General features: G+C 35.7%; 1 protein-coding gene across 9 annotated transcripts in view; it reads right to left on the bottom strand.

Annotated features, from left to right (window-relative positions):
• LOC123760630 ((E3-independent) E2 ubiquitin-conjugating enzyme UBE2O) overlaps nt 1-19,584 on the bottom strand; it is a 68,820-nt gene that overhangs the window by 14,178 nt on the left and 35,058 nt on the right. For all 9 annotated transcript variants that reach the window (XM_069328291.1, XM_045746368.2, XM_069328292.1 and 6 more), the window contains 10 exons: nt 15,914-16,080; nt 14,985-15,193; nt 14,390-14,549; nt 13,889-14,043; nt 11,959-12,123; nt 10,821-11,216; nt 9,809-9,962; nt 7,200-7,361; nt 3,317-3,436; nt 415-763 (listed from right to left, as the gene is read on the bottom strand). In XM_069328291.1, coding sequence (XP_069184392.1) covers nt 415-763; nt 3,317-3,436; nt 7,200-7,361; nt 9,809-9,962; nt 10,821-11,216; nt 11,959-12,123; nt 13,889-14,043; nt 14,390-14,549; nt 14,985-15,193; nt 15,914-16,080 — 2,037 coding nt within the window. The remainder of the gene's footprint in view (nt 1-414; nt 764-3,316; nt 3,437-7,199; nt 7,362-9,808; nt 9,963-10,820; nt 11,217-11,958; nt 12,124-13,888; nt 14,044-14,389; nt 14,550-14,984; nt 15,194-15,913; nt 16,081-19,584) is intronic.

Genomic DNA, 19,584 nt, shown 5'->3' with positions numbered 1-19,584 from the left:
AAATGCTTTTATTGAGAATTGTCATAATTTGATTTAGAAATATTTTAGGGTCGAGATGCAATAAAACTTTATAATCCTAACATTTTCTGACAATGATATAAAACGACTTTGATAACTTATTTTGACCGAGACTTCCATGGGGTGAAGGAATATATAAAAAACACTAAGACTCGCAATGCTATGGTTATATACTGAAAAGAGAGCAAGCAGGAGTAATTTCTGACTTCTTTTTCAAAACTATCAAAATCTTTAAGAATTCCACTGTGAATGGAGTTTGAAAAAGTTGGCCATTTTTTGGAAAAAGGAGATAATCAAGCCATAGCTTCATTTTTTGATAACAATATAATATTTAACATTGAAAAATATTTTGGTAGTTTTGAAGAAAGAAGTGCTTGTATAACAGATAATACTGACCTTCTGTTGGACTGACAGCTACTTCACGACCACTCGTCTTAATGCTGGCAGCAGTAACCTCTCCATTGACTGATGCAACAGCACTAGCAATAATAGCATTAATTAAATCATCATTTGCAGAGTCACTTGCTGTTATATTTTTGTTTGTGACCTCACAATCATTTCCATTATTAGATGTCAGGCTGCCATTTGTTGTTGGTGAAGTCATGACTGGGGAAATACATTGCATAAGTTCTGTAACATTCTCAACTTCATTTTCCATATTCTTTTTCTCCTCTTCCATATCTTGTTTTTCTTGATTTTCGATTACCAATGCTTCTGCCTCTGGCCTTATTAACTGTGGAGTTTCCTAAAAAATACAAATCAGAGCTTAAAAACTAAGTACTGTACTAACACGAAAGAATAAAAAAGTGCAATATGCATACAACTGTTGCTTCTTCGATGATGCATAATACAATTTTTTAAATTGAATTATTACAAGACATTACTTTTGCAGCTTTTAACCATATGAATACAATTTTAATGTGCTATTGCTGCTATAATTTTAGATCTGTATTCATTCAGACATATTTTCCTTTGCAAAATACTGCATTTTATTCACACCTATGTGTTTCTTTTAATTCTGAATATAAAAGCATTTCTGCTCTTTAAATCCATTACTGAACTGCACTATTACATTTCTCAATAAATTAAAAGTGAATTACAAACTATATTTCTTTTGCATTACCTAACACACTCCCTGCTCTGTGCAAAATCCATAGGACAAGATTTAGATGAACTAGATACATAAAAAGGCTTACAGTCTAGCATTAAAAAATTTGAGTGTTAGAATCATGCCCACTGCATTCATCCGACTTTTTTGTTTCAAATGAAGTGCAACTTCTTAAGTACAGCATTTCCAAACAACATAAAATAATAATAATATACGTCTTCCCACAAGATCGCCTCGTAATAATTCAATGTCGCTCCAGATACAAGGAAGCAATCACCAAAAAAGACCAGCATCGAATGTAATGCTTCTTTCTGATTGGGCCTCTGTGGCTCCATACAGAGATAGCTCCACACACACATCGGCCCCACGAGTCCTTAATTAATAGCCTACCAGACAATAGCGCCAGAACCTGGGGAGTGGATTGTTATGACCACCTTCATCAAGAACATCCACAAAGTAAGTGAAGCCAACAGACAAATGCACGTTTCACAGAGAAATGAAAACTGAACAAGCAAGTGACCCTGCAAATGACCGAGCAAGTAGTAAGTTTGAAACCTCCTAGTTACAGCTAGCCACCATTAGGTGGCAGCACCCCCAGAAGATGTGCGTATTAGTGGTTGTAGGTATTGTACTTGTCTTACCTATAAATCCTTCACTGTTCTTGTATCTTACCTATATACTTTTGCTTAAATAAATAATTATTATTATATCAACAAGTCCTCAGTTTGAAGCCTAAAAGCATCAACCATTGTATTTGGAAGGGGGGAGGGCAAAGGAACCAGGGAGCCACTGTGGTCCAACAAGAAAAAGTAATTTCATTACAATCAATGCTTGGTTTCTGGAAAGGCCAAATGGTGGTTCTCTGTAGCTAGCTAGGTACTGAAAATAAGGAAACCAAGACTTACCTGGAAGGGAAAGAGTAAAGAATTAGACCAGCGAAGAAAAGAAGCCTAGATGGGAAACCTGACTAAGAACAACGCAAGTCCAATGGGGACCAGGAAAGCTGACCAGGTAATGAGCCACCAAGTCCTTGACAGCCTTCCAAAACCTTAGAGCCTGGATTTCAGCCCAAGACATTAGAAAACACTGTGGCCAGAGCTGCAGAGTTCTGAATACCATGGGCCCAAAACTAGACTGCAGGCTGGCCAGCTTTAATGACTACAGCCAACATGAGGAAAACAAACCTTGGAACCAGGAATAAAAAAAAAAAAAAACAGGATCGGCAAACAATGCGTCCCATGAAGCAGTACAGGAGGGGCGCAGGTTAGCGATGAATGGCAATTACCGGGTATAACAACAGATGAAACCCCCAGCTAGAGAAACCATGAATCAGTAACTGAAGCCAACTGTCTCATTCTTTCCCAGAAAAGGAGAGGGCAGCAAATGAATAACTACTCCCCAGGGCCAAAGAAACAGAGCCCCTGCTTCCGGAGCAGAGAATGATGCTCCCCACCCCGGAAAATGGGAGAGGGCCAGCAAAAATGCAACCTTGAAAAAGGTCTCGTGGATCGAAGATATGACTGAGAACTGATGGGAAGAAGGAAAAATCAACACTCGATCTGGAGACCAAGAAGGTTAGGAGAAGAGCTAGAAAACAGGCCAGAAGTTAAAAAAACATATGAGGCAACTTGTGGAATGCCACCAAGGAAGAATCGACGCTGATCTTCAACAAAAGCAACTCCATCAATGGCTGAATGATAGAGGCAACAGTATTAAGATGCCGATTCAGAAACGACCAAAGAAAAAACACCAGAACTCGAATTTCTGTCTGAATTAGGCAAACAAAAATTATTACTTGATTTGGATCAAATTAGCCAGAGCTCTAGATTACTCAAGCCTGAATTAGTGAGTTCTTACTGTCTTCAGTTTTAATAAAAAAATCATTATTAAATAGCAAAATACAATTTCATATATTATTTGTTTAAATGTTTTATCAATAGTTTAAAACTTCTCTAAAATGGTGTGATAAACAGGCAAATAAGACCAATTATATAAAACTCCAGTTTTGTCCCAAATCCAAATTAAGGATTTAATAATATTATTTGAATTTCCGAGGTTAACACTATACCTATTGCGTCCATGTTAGCCAATAGCAAAGCACTATAACACGACCTTTAAGATCAAAGGCAAACTATGTTAACTTATGTAAAACTAAGGTCAACAACTAAATTATATACAAAACGATCTCACCTGTGTCAGAGGTACAGATTTGTTTTCATTAACAAGATCTTCAGCTATGAAAATTGGAATGTTTTCTTTATTTTCACTCTGCAAGTTCTCTTTGAACTCTCCATGAGCACCTTCAGGATCCTGCATTATAAGAAGGTAAATATCACTGATCATTGACCTGCATTTGTAAAATATAAATGTATTGTTGGTCAGCTCAACACATTATGAAAGTTTATGAAAGGGGAAACATCCCATTTGCAGAATAATAAAGCAATTGAACTTACCTTATTGAGTATATGCTTCTTTCTCTTACATATTACTGTATATTATATTTACAATCACTTCTCATAATCCAGAATAATTCTGAACAACAAATGGTTCTGTGTTAGTTACAGGCAACAGTGTTCCTCTAACTTTGGCTTCAGGGTTAAATGTTTCTTATCATTATGCATTTTGAGTAGGCAATTTTTACTTTTGCATTAACCTTCATTAAAAAAATTTGTATCCCATGAACTTGGCAAGCAGTCTTGGTAAATGACGGGCACACACACACATCCATGCTACACAAATTAAACATGTATTAAAACCTGCACCAGCCTTTTATTCAGGTAATTTCTTATGAATACTTGTCCTAAGGAATGTCTTTAACCAAGAAAAGCAATGATTTGAACTTGCAAAATCCCATTCATTACTGAAGAGGGCCAAGACGAAGTTATCTGCACGGAGATAATACCTGTAATCCACTCAGATGGGACAGCAGAGAAACTGGCCCCCCTGACTACAAGATGCCAATGGACCTTGACAAGAGTAAGTAATCAGCATTTCCAAGGAGCAGCCAGTGCAGAGAAGCTATCCAGGCTGTGGAAGAAAGAGCTTTGTATCCCTCAACATAAAACGCAGACTCGTAAACCTGAGATACAATTTCATCCCTACTTGCTAAATGGGCAGCAAGGTTTGCTGGGGCAAACTGACCACACTGCTCCATATCAATCACAAAATAGGATTTAACAAGCTCAGTCCTCTATTTACAACCAGAAACATGGCAACAACATGATTCATAGAGCCCAGGGGCATTAACCTATTCTTGTTACCAACAGGAGAAAACTATTCTCACTAGCAGCAACTTGCAAGTGAGAAATATTGAAGGTGGCAGTGACATGAAGATGCCCGAAAAAATTGACGCCATCACTTGTAGTCTTATACTCACAGCTGTGACCAATTAGATCATTATCAGTGAGAAATGATGAATATGAGACCTACCCCTCACATCGTCTCAGAGCTAAGTTTAATATTAAATTCAGCATAAAATTCAATATTATATAAATTTCCAGTGCCCATACATACACTAAAATAAATTTAAATACACTGGTTGTCTTGAAAAATCTGAATTAAAATAAATTACCACTATGAAGTTGGCATCATGATATTAATTGCCCAACTGAGATATTTCAGCTAGGAAATATCTCTATATGAATCTGTTTACACAGTTGCTATTGCTGGTGAAACAAAGCATTTATGCATACATGATCGAATGCTGCCAAGCACCATTTGAGACATATGCTGTACAGTGTTACACACTGATACAGATATGACCGATTTTACATTGCATGTAGTTATAGCATAGGATAGCAGTACTGCCATAGGGTTTTCCTGAACCTGATCAGTCATCATACACTTCAGTGCTAGCAATATATATACAGTACTGTATATATACATATATATACAAAAAAAATCTACTACTGTATTTTGGTAAAGTTTTCAAATTCATAAAATTTTAGTCAGTGCTCGTGTAGAACAAGTATAACTTCTTTACCAAAAATCTCTTTCATGTATACACATATTTGGGGTTTAAATCCAACAGAGTTGAATGTAATGATATTAAAATCTTTTAAACTGTTCTCCATTTTGATTTTAGTTATTCCTTGTATTCATAGTCTGAATTATGCACCTAATGTCCAAAAACTAAAAAAGTCTTGTCCCTTGTATAATAGGGTCATAAATTATGATCTTATGAACATGAGAATAAAAGAAACTTAGAGAAGGTTTATTGGCTCATATGAGGTAGCTCCTATTTATATCTACCAAAGTCATTCATATGTGTGTCTAATCAACAATTAAAACAGTCCACTGCTTACACGTCTATTATATTACCCAATAATTTGCAATCAACCCTATTACTAAACCAGCATTTACTCAGGTCTTTCCTGAATCTAACCTTACTTAATATATATCTACTGTTTCATGTTCCGTTTTGTGTTGATTTATTTAAAGCCTTATTTATATTACTTTTTATATAGTCATGTAACCCCCCGTCCTCCTAACTCTTTGTCATCCTAGTGAGTGTATATTAAGCTTTTTAATATCTCTTCATAAGGATTCTTCTCTGTCATGCTTCTCAATATGCATTCAATTGAATTTATGTTCATTTTATAGTATGAAACTTAACTGCATAATCTAAATAGGGTAACAAGGGCAATTACAAAGCTGAAGAATAACATTACGTGTCTTATTGTTAATAATTCCAGAAATCCCAGTATCCCATTTGCATTATTTCCTATGTTTATGCACTGAAATTTTGCGATGGGATCCCTAAAACTTATGACTCGCAGATCTTTATTTGCATTCAGATTTTGCAATTTCAACATTGTCCAGATACTATTATTACTTCTGGCACCATAACAGGTTTTTCTCTCACACAACTTTTCCATGCTATGTTAAATCTGATCATTCACACGTCTCTTATAATTAACTAATAAGGGTTATGGGTGGCATATACGCACATGAGATCTGGTTACACAGCAGTCTTACACACCGCACCCCGAGACGTCCTCCAGACTCCAACCCTGCTCAGAGGCAAGTGAAACAAGTGGTTTTTGAGTAGGGAACAAGAACGGTGGGCGGTTCACTATATGATGGTCAGCACAAAATTCGAGCTGGATTATTTCCAATGAATGGTCTGCACTCAGTTTGGGTTACCCAGCATGATTATGGATCAATGCACCCACATACACAGATGAATCTAATCATAATATATACTGCCTTCTCTGTATATTAAGGCTTAAGGATTGGGCACTTAAAAAGCAGCATTCGTAGGTACGATTAGTAGCTGAAATCAGTAACTTCTTAACTACAGCATTTGAACATTTCTCAATTCTAAAGAACTCTGAACCTAAGACAAGGACGAGGATGTGGACAAAACAGATATCGTAAAGTCTCTACATTCCTAAATAAAACATACTCATTACCCACAAACTATATACCCAAAGATGATTCATAATATGGGAGGGATTTAAAGCAGTTTTCCAGGGTGTGATAAGCTCCCTGTCATGTTTGGCACATGTTCAGTCAATAGTTCACTGGAATGCATCAGGACATGTTGATGGTTTGTGTTCAGGAAGTTAAAACTTTTCTACATTACAAGAATTGTTTAACAATGCAATCAGGAACTGCACAGCAAGACAACACACAAAGAAGTTGAAATAATAATAATGAATCACGAAGATCAAAATATTACTAAAGTTTGCATAAAAAAAATAAAAATATTTGAACTGCGTGGGTCACAACCTTTATGCAAAAGCTTAAGACCAAAAAAACTTGAGAAGCAATGAACATTTCTAGCTAATACATCTTTAAGGTTGTCTCAAGTGTCAGCTAAAATCATCCACCAGCCAATTAACAAAAACATGCAAATATGTGCAAGTCCTCAGGATACAGAAAATTAAAGTGCTTGATATACAAATTCTATATGAAGTACAGCTTTTAAGAGATATGATAAAGGATTAGGTGATGAAAATTTATATCCATATTTTTCATTGTTTACAGGGATACGGAATGTAAATTTGACACAATAATACAAGCAGATAAATATGCACACAACCAAGAATAGCTGGAAAGGATATCTCACCTGACATGCCTGCATAAGACTCATATCAAAATGTCCACCAAAACGAAAGACAACTTCTTCGTAAGTCTTCAGTAGTTGAGCCTTCATGAGTGAGCATAGCTGAGCACACATATGGGAGGTACGAATTTCTTCTGTAACCCCACTCAGAGTCTCAGATGATACCTAAAAATACAACATGTTATTTGTTACCGTATTTATAATTTAAATGTTAGGTTCTCTCTCTCTATGAAGGAAACCACAGACAAGTTTATCCACAATTAATCCAGTTTGATTAATCAAAAGTAAAACACATGAATAGAAATGTAGAGGTTAGGCAAAAGTTGGGTAAGGTAAAGTAATACTGCAGCTTTTGATCCTAAATATACTGTATCACACAGGTTTTTCCCTGCTCATATAACATGTCACTAGGACAAGTCTGTCAGGAATATTGAAGATGCTGAATAGACAGGGAAGGGAGCACTTTGTTGTGATGCAAGTGCTGCCACCTGGTGATGTTTGAGGGAAGAGACCTAAGGGAGCCATTAATTATGGTGGTGTTTGGCAGAGCGAGATGCTGACAGTAGCACTTGGAAAAACTTTAATTTTATGAAAATGCATTTTTTGGCTACATTCTGGGTTGGATTAAATATTCATAAGCATCTGCCTAGTACCAGAATAACCTGACAAAAACAGTTTGTAAAGTTCACTGTTGCACTGGTGCAGAATGTTTTTAACTGCCTTGACAGTACTATAACCTAACTATGGGCCAGTATAACCCTGTCTTAAGAAGCAATTATGTTTGTTAGCTCCAAAAGAATACAATTTACTTTTAAAGAAAAGTTTAAAAATCACATCTACTGGAAATTTGTTAAACATTGCTATATATGTACCTTTAATTTTAACAAAATAGAATTTTTTTGGAGCAGAACAGGGATTAAACCAACATTTTGGGTAACCCCAGACGTGCGCCTTAACCATTGGACCACAATATGCTGAATGTTATTTAACCTGGGATCCACCCGAATCCACTTGGAATCTGGCGGCACCTAGTTTCAGAATCCCAGTGGAATTGGGCAGATCCCAGGTAATGGGATGATCAGGAGAAAGTGCTAAGCCATTATGACTATATAGCACTTGGAAGAGATATGAGGGTAAGGATTTGGGAAAGGAATGGTGTCCAACCACTTGAATAGTTGGGGATTGAAAGTTGACCTGCAAAAAGTGAGATTCACTCTTCCATCCAGTCCTAGTGGTTGGGTTATCCCAGGTTAAATAACCTTTAGCATACCATGGTTCATGGGTTAAGGTGTGCAACTGGGGGTTACCCAGGATGCTGGTTTGGTCCCTATACTGCTCCAAAGATTTTATCATAGATGTATCCCATTATTGTGATATCCTTGTGTATTAAAAATAATCCTGCTACAAGTGGTATTATGTCACATAAAATTAACCCCTGAAACTCTCATAAAAAAATGGTGATAAAAAACTGTCAGCCATGGCAGATAAAAGTTTCAAGGACAATATGTGTACAGTAAAACTTCTTGCTTATTATGGTACAGTGGAACCTTGATTTGACTAATCTCCAGTTAGAACGCACACTTTCCAGGCATAATTTACTCGCTTAATTCGACGAACAAGAGTTCGCTGAAGCAAGGGATGTGTGGATTAGCTTACGATGTTTAGACATAGTTCACAGGCTGTTGGAAATGTTGTCCATCATATGTCATAGGTTAAAATTAAAAATTCCCTTAGTGAAATCAATCCTTAGTGTGGGGTAATTATGAGGGTATGTATGGTAACACTCTTAATAGGGCTCCAATCATTTTTTTTACCGATTTTCATAGATGGACACATGATTAGACGAAAGAGTTGGGGGCCTTGGGAAAGCTATTGAGCATATTTAAAACCAAATTCTACAGTTCGTTTTCATTTTGAAGTCCCCAGGTTGAAATTAAAAATGTTGCTCAGTGAAATCAACCCAAAGAGTGTGGGAAATACTATGGTATAAATGGCAACTCTCTTAATATTGCTCCAATCATGTTTTTTGATGATTTTTTGCAGATGGAAGCAACATAAAAAACAGCTAAAGAGATTTATATTTCTAGTTTTAAAAACTAAAGCTGTCTCACAAATGCCTCAAGATGGAATCTGTGGTTGCAACGAATTCATCACTCCAATCAGGGTTGGTCCTGCATAGTTTGCTGAAGCAAGGTTGCACTGTACTTTGAAACTGGATCAAATTTAATAATATTTAATCACTTAACATTTAATAACAAATTAATAGTATTTAATGTATATGGTATATAATGAAGCGAGATAAAAAAAAAGTGCTGTAGGAAAAAATGATTGATCTTGACAACTAATGGTAGCAATATCTTATTAAATTCAGTATATTTTGTTGGTTCTGTCACTGAAACACCACTGTCACTAATTTCCTAGCTATACTTAAGACTAACAAAACATGGAAATTATTAGCAACAAAATACCTGCACAATGTAGATAACAAATGTAAATGTAAAAATCTACCTCTAATATGGGCACGTAAAATACACGTTGCACTGATGATGTAAGATTAAGTAGAAATATAAGAAAAATATGCATTATGTGAAATAATTTACAAGAAACTCTACCTTCAGATCATTGCAACTCTTAGAATCCTTTAAACGTGAGTCAGAATATGTCTTGTCATGCAGTGTCATGTCAGTCTCACTCATCCTTTTGTGGCGCAGTTCTCCACCCCTACTCCGTCCCCCCTCCAGCAACTTTTCAGATTTGCTGGCTTTGCTGAAAAATCATGACAGTTATTTAACTTTCAGATAGGGCAGATACTACAAAGCCCCCCAATGCATTGCATAGTAACAAACACGAATGACATTTTTACCTGTAAATGTGAGTAAATAATTTATCTACATTGCTTTTAAAAGATAATACTTGAATAATATTTATTAAATATGATGCAAACCACACACAAAAAAATAAGAGAAACAACGATGTTTCGATCCATCCTAGACCATTATCAAGTCAGTGTAATAGAAGAGAGGAACTGTAGAGGCAAATACATAAAGTAAGATATATTTGTCTTTATACATAGACAAAATATATTTACTAAATATATTTTGAAAGCAAAGCATAATTTAGATGCCATCTGTAAACAGAGCAATATGAAAACATAAAAGTTCACTAATCATTAATTTGCAAAACTCTTCAACAAAAAGAATGTTAAAAGTGTGTAACCAATGAATGGTCTTTAGTTTTAAAAGAACTGGATAACCAGTCAGGTGCTAAAGGTGTAGTTAAGTTTACGAATGTTTGTTACATTAATTATTTTTTGAAGCACGGTAATTATATCATTCTGCATTAGTGAAGTACTTTCAGGATATTTTGTCCAGATGATGTACCAGTGCATCGCTAGAAGACACAGGTAATTGTGGTTGATAATGCATTGTTGTGCCTTCTAAACATAAGTGTTAATTTTATTGTACTAAATACTGTAATTACATAGTTAAAAAGACAGTTGTTTTCTCTTAACTTAGCTGATGTCTTGTGTATACTGTAATTAAAGTATCCAATATTATTTCTACTATTTTTTTTTATATTTTTAAAGAATAAATATTTCATTCTTATTTACAGAGATATACAAACCTCTGAGTTAAGCTGAGATTTGCCAAATTTTCTGAAAGTGTTGCAGAACTGCTGAGTATAGCATTTTTGGAGGACATGATAGCAGTGTCTGCATTGCACGAGTCTTTGCACTCCTTGCTGTTCTTGGCATCCTTGTTGCTTGGATCACTTTTATTTGTTTTTGCTGTATCATGTTTAGAAGTCTCAGACTTCCCAGCATCAGGTTTCGTTTCTTCTCCACAGTTTACTGGTGAATTAAGTGGCCCAGCTTCAGTGTCTGAAGTTGAGAAGAGACGGTTGATCTGCTCCGTCATTCGCTGGGTAGTAGATGCTCGGCCACGTTCACGAACTTTCTCTATTAGGCCCTGAAAATTGCTTTCATGGAAGAAGCTAGTTCCCATCAGCTTGTCCATATATCTGAAAAAAAAAATAATAATGCTAAAACTATGCATTTCCATACAGCAACAAGTTTATAAATAGACAAATATCATCTTTACATATTCTCATAGTTCTCCTAAGATGAACTTTTGAGTGAGAATATTTTATCTTCTATCTTATTCCTTTTCCACAAACTACTGCCAGCTAGCCTTTGGAACCAACTTTGGAATTTCATATCTTTTATATGGCCTTTTCCTTCCTTACTCTACCCATAGGCTCTAGAATCACAACCACAGATTGAGTGAGGGTGATGTCTTGTGTCTCCACTCCATTTGACTGGACATTTGTACCCTTGTGGGAGTAATAATGATAAGCCAGGCACATTAGTTATGCTATGCTATACTATACTATGCAAGCCAAAATATATACTAACACTGCCCTTGTCAATGAAGATGCCAACATGGAACTAAAAAGACTACCTGCCTGATATGACAACTGCACAATAACTATACCCTGTACCAAGGATGGATCTTTATGTATGCGCACACACATCCATCCTCAGTACAGGCAACAAATACTTCATGTATGTGATAGTCAAATCAGCATGTGGCCTTCTGTAGTTTAACAATTCTTTCTTAAGTCTTTAGCAATTTAAGGTTGTTGCATATGAAGAGAGAATTCTAAGTGAAGCCACAATAGAAGTTAAACTTCATTATAAGAAACAAGATAATAATGATTAGTTTTCAGATTTACCAATCAAAATGTATTATGTTTTCCTTACCTGCACTCTTTGTAGCAGTCCAGAAGCTGTTTCATCACAGCTGTAGTCTGAAGGGCTGGATTTTGGGTAAAGATTTCTTCGAGGCGACTCATGGCTATCCGTGCCTTTTCAATGTTTGCAACCAGCCTTGTTTTAAGCAATCCTTCACTCTCGCTTTCACTTTCTCTGTATTTGACCATCCATTAGTTAATGATACCTTACAAAATACAAATATATAAAGAAGTATATATAAGAACAAAATATATAAAGAAGTATATATTAATACAATATATATAAAGTATATATAATACAAAATATATAAAAAAGTATATAATACAAAATATATAAAGTAGTATATATAAATACAAAATATATTAAGAAGTATATATAATATAAAATATATAAAGAAGTAAATATAATACAATATATATAAAGAAGTATATGTAAATACAAAATATATAAAGAAGTAAAGCATTTTGATAACTATAATTAACATTTTGCCTGAGACTCCATTTTTTGGCCATCTCCATCACAAGTATCAAACTGAAGTCACGAAACTAAATTTTGAAATTCATACATAATATTAAATTTTGTTAAGTAAAGGACCAGCTCTTCTCGGCTGTGTCAAGAGTACCTGATACACTCAAAACACAGGGTCACATTAGTGCTCTTAGTGTATGTGAATGATTTACTCAAGGGGGTGAGTGCTCATATATGTCAATCTTTGCAGATGATACAATGCTAATAAGGTAAGTAAAAACTGAGGCGGACTATAAAGAGCTGCAAGAAGACTTCGATAAACTACAGAGTGGTCAGGCAAATGGCTGCTAGAGTTCAACCCCAAAATGTGTGAGGAAATGAAGATGGGAAAAGGGGAAAATTGGCTGGAAGAAGTCAACATCTTAAGGAAATTGCAACTACATATCAGAATAAGAAAAACTTGAGTGGATATAATACCAGCACTAATACTGGATGTACATATGATTTCCCATTATCTAAGACAGGAAGCCTGTTAGGTTTGTTACAAGGCTAGTTCCTTACACAAGAGGACTAAAGAATGTGACAGGATAAGAGAATTCTATTTAAGAACTCAAGAGGCAACAAGGACCTTATAGAATATGATCATGATGTACAAAATATTGAGAAGGAAATAGACAAGGTGAACAAGGACAGTCTTTTCCAATTAAATTAAGGTAACATAGGGCAAGAGAACACGAGTGGAAGTTGGAAACAGAAGTGTGTCAGCAATGTACACAAGGCTAGCACTGCACAAATGGTCAACACATGGAACATATTGAAGGAGGAGGTCGTTGAAACCACCTCCCTCAGCAGCTTCAAGAGTAAATAAAACAAAGAACTAAAAACAATGCAGAGTTAAAATGCACCAGGTACAACTACTAGGAGGCAATGCCCATTGATCGAGATTTCATCTTCCACATACACTTGCCGGCCAGTATTTAATATCCACATATAAAATGGCAAATTACCGGCTAATATCAAAGTTTTGTACATTGTGAAAATGTATACATGCATGCCTCTCTCTCTGTTATCAATTTTATCAATGTTTCTTTAGGGCTGGACACCAGTGTATAGCCACAAACTCCAAGTTAGGTCTAACATAAGTCGAAGAATTTTTTTTGCATTTTTCCACCCATATACTGACTTGCACTGTAAAAGAATATTCTAAAATTTGCCAACAGTCTTTCATATACAGAATTTTATTTCTATTACAGTATGTAAAAAATATTTCCATCTACAAAATTTTCTAAAGAAATCACATCCTCTGGCAAGTCATATATTTAAGTGATAAAATAATCATGACTAACACAGTTCCATGTAGAGTCTCACAAGTGGCTCCACATAACAGTTTTCTGCAACATTTACCTTCATTACACAGACTTTACAAATACTACTAAAGTAGATGAATAATAAGATAATTAATCAAACTTACTCAGCAATAACTGAATGTTCACTTTCAGTTTCCCAGGATTCGTCAGAGGCGGTGTCATCCCACAACTCTCCCTCATCAGAGTCATATTCTCCCACCTTGTAAAGATCTTGAGGGTAACACACTGACTTCCGTCCATCTACCCACCATACACTAACCTGCATCAAGGGTTTTCTGTTATCAGCCATAAACAAAATTGAAACAAATGAAATGAGAAAACTTTAATACCCATTTTATGATTACTCTATTTACACTCTGAAATTAAATTAAATTCGTTGAAAGGCCTAAACCTTTGTAGTTAACCACAGTATTTGCCGGAATTTAAAATGCACTTAACTTACACGGGTATTTTGTAGTCAAAAACTATTTTAGTTTGTTTTAAAATACATTTATTGAAAGTGATTTTCAAGTGGTTTTGTAGGGACAAAAATTATGTAAATACAATATATATATCACCATTATTTTTTCTCATAAAATTTAATGCAAAAGACAATGTGTACCTACTTCTCCAGAGGGAAAGTTGTCCAGTACCTGACCAGTAAAACAATTCTGGTCATTTTCAAAGTTAGCAACCCTTATGACAACTGAGCCAGGGCGGTAACGGAAGTCTGGGTGATCTCTCAAGTCATACACACTCATTTCTTGTTCACAGACAAGCTCAGGTCTGAAATATCAAGTCAAATTCACAATGAAAATGGTAAATGTCAACTGGGTTTAATTTTTTTAATACCCTGCATTCAGTGCTAAAACAATTTCATTATCAAATCTATTATTACAGCATTCTTTTAACGCCTAAAATGCAGTTACCATCCAAGAGTACATTTTCCTTATTAACTTAGTTTTATACAAATTATTTAAATATGGTTGTAATACATCAATATGGCTGTAATAAAGTTAACCTAAACCCATGAAAAAATTATGTTATAGGTTTTATTTGCTTACTAAACGACGAGGTTATGTTTCTTTTATATCATAGGGTTATTGGTAAATCACAATTTGGTGTTTCGCACTGGTATTTGAATATATTTCTGGACATTACCAGACAGAATAGCAGCAAAGGAGTGCGTTGCAAGACACTTCCTATGTAACAATTACTTACCGTGGCTCATTTCCAGCGGTGTAAGTTCTGAACCACTTAACAATGGAAGTCCTTCCACCATGATCAACTTTTTGAACAACACCATATTCATGAGGATCTATAGCATCTTTTTGTTCCACTACAAAGTCACCAGGAAAAAATTCTTGATCATCTAAATGGTGGATGGGGTACAGCACAGTTGAGAGGATGGACTTCTCCAAGGTACCATCCTGCAAAGACATCATATACAGTACTTCAACTATACAAACACTGTTGGTTTATCACATGAGTATCATGAGCTTTGTCTAATTAATCATCATCAGTCAATTTTTGTTTCCCAATTTCCCACTTTCATGGGGTGGGGAGGCATCGGTACCCCCCAAAAATGGAGAGAAGTGAGGGAATAATGAAAAATGACACCTGCCCATTTCACCATACAATACAGTACCTTACACACTACAAAACAAAAGAAATAGCATCATCACACTAAAGAGGTAGATCATCCACAGCAGCATCTCATTACTCCATAATAGTTACTGTATTACCACCTGACCTCGGGAGCTACCAGATTCAATTCATCATTTACACTTGATCCCTGCTTCCTCTCTCTCTCTCATTCCTTCATTCCACTCCTCCTCTTTCTCCTCCTATCCTCAAATTCATTTAAGTACACCCTTATCACCAGTCTATCATTACTTATTCCCAGTACTAGCTCTCCAATCTTGAAAACTGCTTATTTTTTAAAAATGTGACAAAGTACAGCGAGGAAAACAAATACTGTAATATTTTAAATGTGACTAAATGTACTGTATGTATAAACAAAGAAGAAACTGAAGGAACGCAGAAGTAGAATAGTTTGAAAATAAGCAAAAGTGACATTAGTGGAGCTACCATTTGTATACAAGAAGCTATGCATGATGAGAGAGCAGAGTAAAAGAAAGTGCCTCTACCTGCCAAACAACATCAGCCTTAGATGTGGTCATCAGTGTTTCTACCACCAGCTGATCCCCAGGCTTGATTGTAGCTCCGTCACTGGCAGCCTTTCGCTTTGCCCTCTTTAATTTACGCTTCTTCATCATCTTGGTCATTAGTGCTGGACCCTTCTTGTTACGCTTCCCTGTTAATAAAAACTAAATGATAATTTTGGTCTTGGATATTTTGTTATATAATATAAAACTAAGACATGTAATAGAAAACAACATCTGACTATGAATGCTTACATCAGAGGTTGAATAATAAAAATCTATTAAGTCATTTACTTCAGAGTATACAACATACCATAAAACCTATACAGTACAGTGGAACCTCGAGTGACAAGCGCCTCAATTTACGAGCATTTTGAATAATGAGCGTGACAATTGTCTTGATTGGCGAGCGCTCGTTTGATTAACGAGAAAACCACTTGGTGCATTCCCGCTGCTTCTCGTACATTCTCAGATGCCTCCGATGATGCAAATAAATTACTGTTTTTTGCTTAAAGATGCTAATGATGCTGGGATGTAAAGGGGTGACTGCTGTGATGTTGCAAAGCATTGAATTATTTTTTACAGAATAACAAATTTTTTTTTTAAATTTGAAAAAAAGAACAAATGTCATAAAAGTTTGTTCAGTCTCTGTCGGGTATGCTGCTCCATGTTTCCTTAAAAAAAAAAAAAAATTGAAAAAAAAAAATGAAAAAAGGAAAAATGTCATAAAGGTTCGTTCAGTGTATTTTAGGTAGGCTGCTCCATTATTTAAAAAAACTGAACATCATATTGATGTTTTTCGGTGGAAGAACAGATTATTTTTATTTCCAATATTTTAAACGGGGAAATTCGTTTTGAAAGATGAGCATTTGTAAGCCCCTAAGGGGCTTGCCGGTTCAACGAGTGGGCCCCAATGAGTGTGGGCCAAGCTACACCCACAGCTAAACCCTGCCTATGCTACAAAACTCTCAGATGTTTCAGAGCTCAGAGCAAGGGAGAAGGGTTGGACAAGAGGCCTGGTGAACCATGCCAGATGCAGCTTGGGGGAAGGAAAAGGAGGGACAAACTTTGAACTAGTGGTATTCATCAGCCACCCCATATCAGCTGAAGGACTGAGGATTGGTGACATGTGGAGTTGGCTGTTCTTGGTGGTGCTACTGCCACCTGAGTGTTCAACTTTAACTAAAGGTGGGGAGGGGTTTGACCTAACTATTGGGGGGGTCATTTGTGTAGTTTGCTGCTTTGGTTCTCATTATCTCTGAACTTTGCAGTTGTCTGTTTTAGTTCATTGTGTGTGTTTCATCGGTGAGGGTTATCATAAGAATCTCCAGCTTTCTGTGCCTCTGTAATGGGGTCAGGTTTTGACCTCTGGTCTTTGGTAGGCAACTCATTTGTGTGGAGCATCTCAGTGTGGCTAGCCACAGGGAGCTACCATGCAGCGCCTCTATTCTTGGCTCCAAATGAAAATAATACTGTATGTTAATTATGATTTGAACACCAACAAACCAGTGAGAAAGTGTTCTGTGATGACACTTAACAAGAAATCAAAGGTAATAGAGAATGCTGAAAGTGGAATTCTAAAGAGCCTTGTATATAGAGAAAATAATTTAAGACAACTTTTTCTGATATTAATAAGACTAAATCTAGGAGCTTTCATTATTTGTTTAGAAGTAAAAGTGATAATGACCCTTTCTACAGCCATAACAGAGCTTGTGGGCACCACAAGAAACAAACAAGTATTTGATACTCAACGAGTGTGACTCAACCCATGCAGAAATGTTATGTAAATCAAGGATCCCAAATTATGAAATGACCTCCCAAATGAGATTAAAAGCTGTACTTCTGATCTAATTTAAAAGAGAAACTAGGAAATACCTAATTAATATTATGTAACAAATTTCACTCTCAATTAGTCATCCTAGATGAGTAAATTTTGTGTTTTGCCATTATTGTGAATATTCAATACTATATCTGTACTGTTGCTGAAGCTACAGATTTTTAATAAAGCAGTCTATGCCGTTAATCATTAAATATTGCATATCATTTGTTAAATTTCTCTAATAATTCATGTATGTTAGCTTATTTCTTGTTTAGTATTAAGTGTTATTATTATTAAACTTATAATACTAAGCTTACAAATAATTTAACCAGGTTATGTTAAGTTATGCCAAAATGCTTTGCACACTATTGGCTTTATTTAACATGCATTATCTACACCTGATAACTAACCATTGTACCATGTTCAAAACAGGGGTCCAGAAAGGGTTGGATATTAGCGTTAAAGTCATAGTGAGGGGGAGAAGGGGGAAGGCAACAGTGGTAGAAAGTAGACCAAAGGCTAACCTATTCATTAGCGATTTCAATCACAGGGAAAATTATTAAGTAACAAAGGAGTAAAAAGGAGAGGATGACACGGAGGGTAAAATTAATTGACACCTAACACAGAAAACAATAGAGATAGAAGTGGATGAAGCAGCAATGCTATCCTAGTGTTTGTAATGGTGAGGTAGCCAGTGGGCATAATATCCAAGATTAATGTAATTCAATGTTGCACTCACATTACTCTTGGATGTTGTGGCCACTAGATAGATATTTGAAGAGTAAGAGAAGTTGCTTGGTACAAATGATAATATGTTGTAGTGGATAACTATACAGCCAAGCTATAGGAGGAAAACAGGTTTAGGTTGAGAGGAAGCATAATACATAGAAAGAGACGACCTATAGGAAGTCTAAAAGGTGAACAAGCTAACGGGAAGGACAACCACCTAAATGATGCGTACACAAAATTAACAGAGATCCCAGGAAAGTGCATACCACACAAGAAAGAGCTAGAAGAGAAGAGCAAGTTTAACCCAAGGTTTAGCAAGCAAAGCCAAGGATTGCACACTACTATAGGACCTAGATACCCTGCAGGTACAAGTGGACAAACCTGATTTTTTTTTTTTTCATTCCTCTTATCACTGAAGTTTCAAACAAACCCAACTCAATAAGTTTCAGCCGAGATATTGGGAGATGTATGATAGATATTGCACATATTCATTTGCATTTAACCCTTAGACCGCCAAGAGCTTTTTTGCCTTCAACACCCACAGGTGCAACAACAAAAAATCCCAAAAATTCTTTCATCTTATAAAAAGTGTTCATTTGTGTTCCCTGATCAGGTGAAAAATAAAAAAACAAATCGTAGGTGGCATATTTTGCCCACAATAAGACTGGGAAGTCTGGCAAAAGAGAGGTGTTGACAGAGCAGGCGCCAGACGAGGTCTGCTACGCCCCAGCTGTCAGGCGGGAGTTGCCACAAAGATATTATTACCTAATTATTTCAATGTCTCCGATTGATTTTTTCTTTGTTTTTTGCAGTAATATTATTCAATGTATAGCGATATATTTATATAATAAAATGTGTGAACCATCGCTGTACTCAAAATTATGGTGTGCATATTAGAGATTCAATTATTATGTTCATAAAACAATAAACAAATAGTTTTGCTGTTATTACACTATATACACAGGTTATATATACAAGTATCTCCACATTTTGGTTACCATAACGAACCACTAAGTTGATATTATTAGTCAAAAAGCAATGAAGAGAGTTCAACAAAGGAACACATTGCCCAATGCCAATATATGATATATAACAAAATACAGCATAA

The sequence above is a fragment of the Procambarus clarkii genome, chromosome 21 (assembly GCF_040958095.1).
Source record: "Procambarus clarkii isolate CNS0578487 chromosome 21, FALCON_Pclarkii_2.0, whole genome shotgun sequence".
In the NCBI taxonomy this organism is placed as follows: domain Eukaryota; kingdom Metazoa; phylum Arthropoda; class Malacostraca; order Decapoda; family Cambaridae; genus Procambarus; species Procambarus clarkii.
The sequence above is the reverse complement of the archived record's forward strand: the minus strand, read 5'-3'. Positions and strand labels throughout refer to the sequence as shown.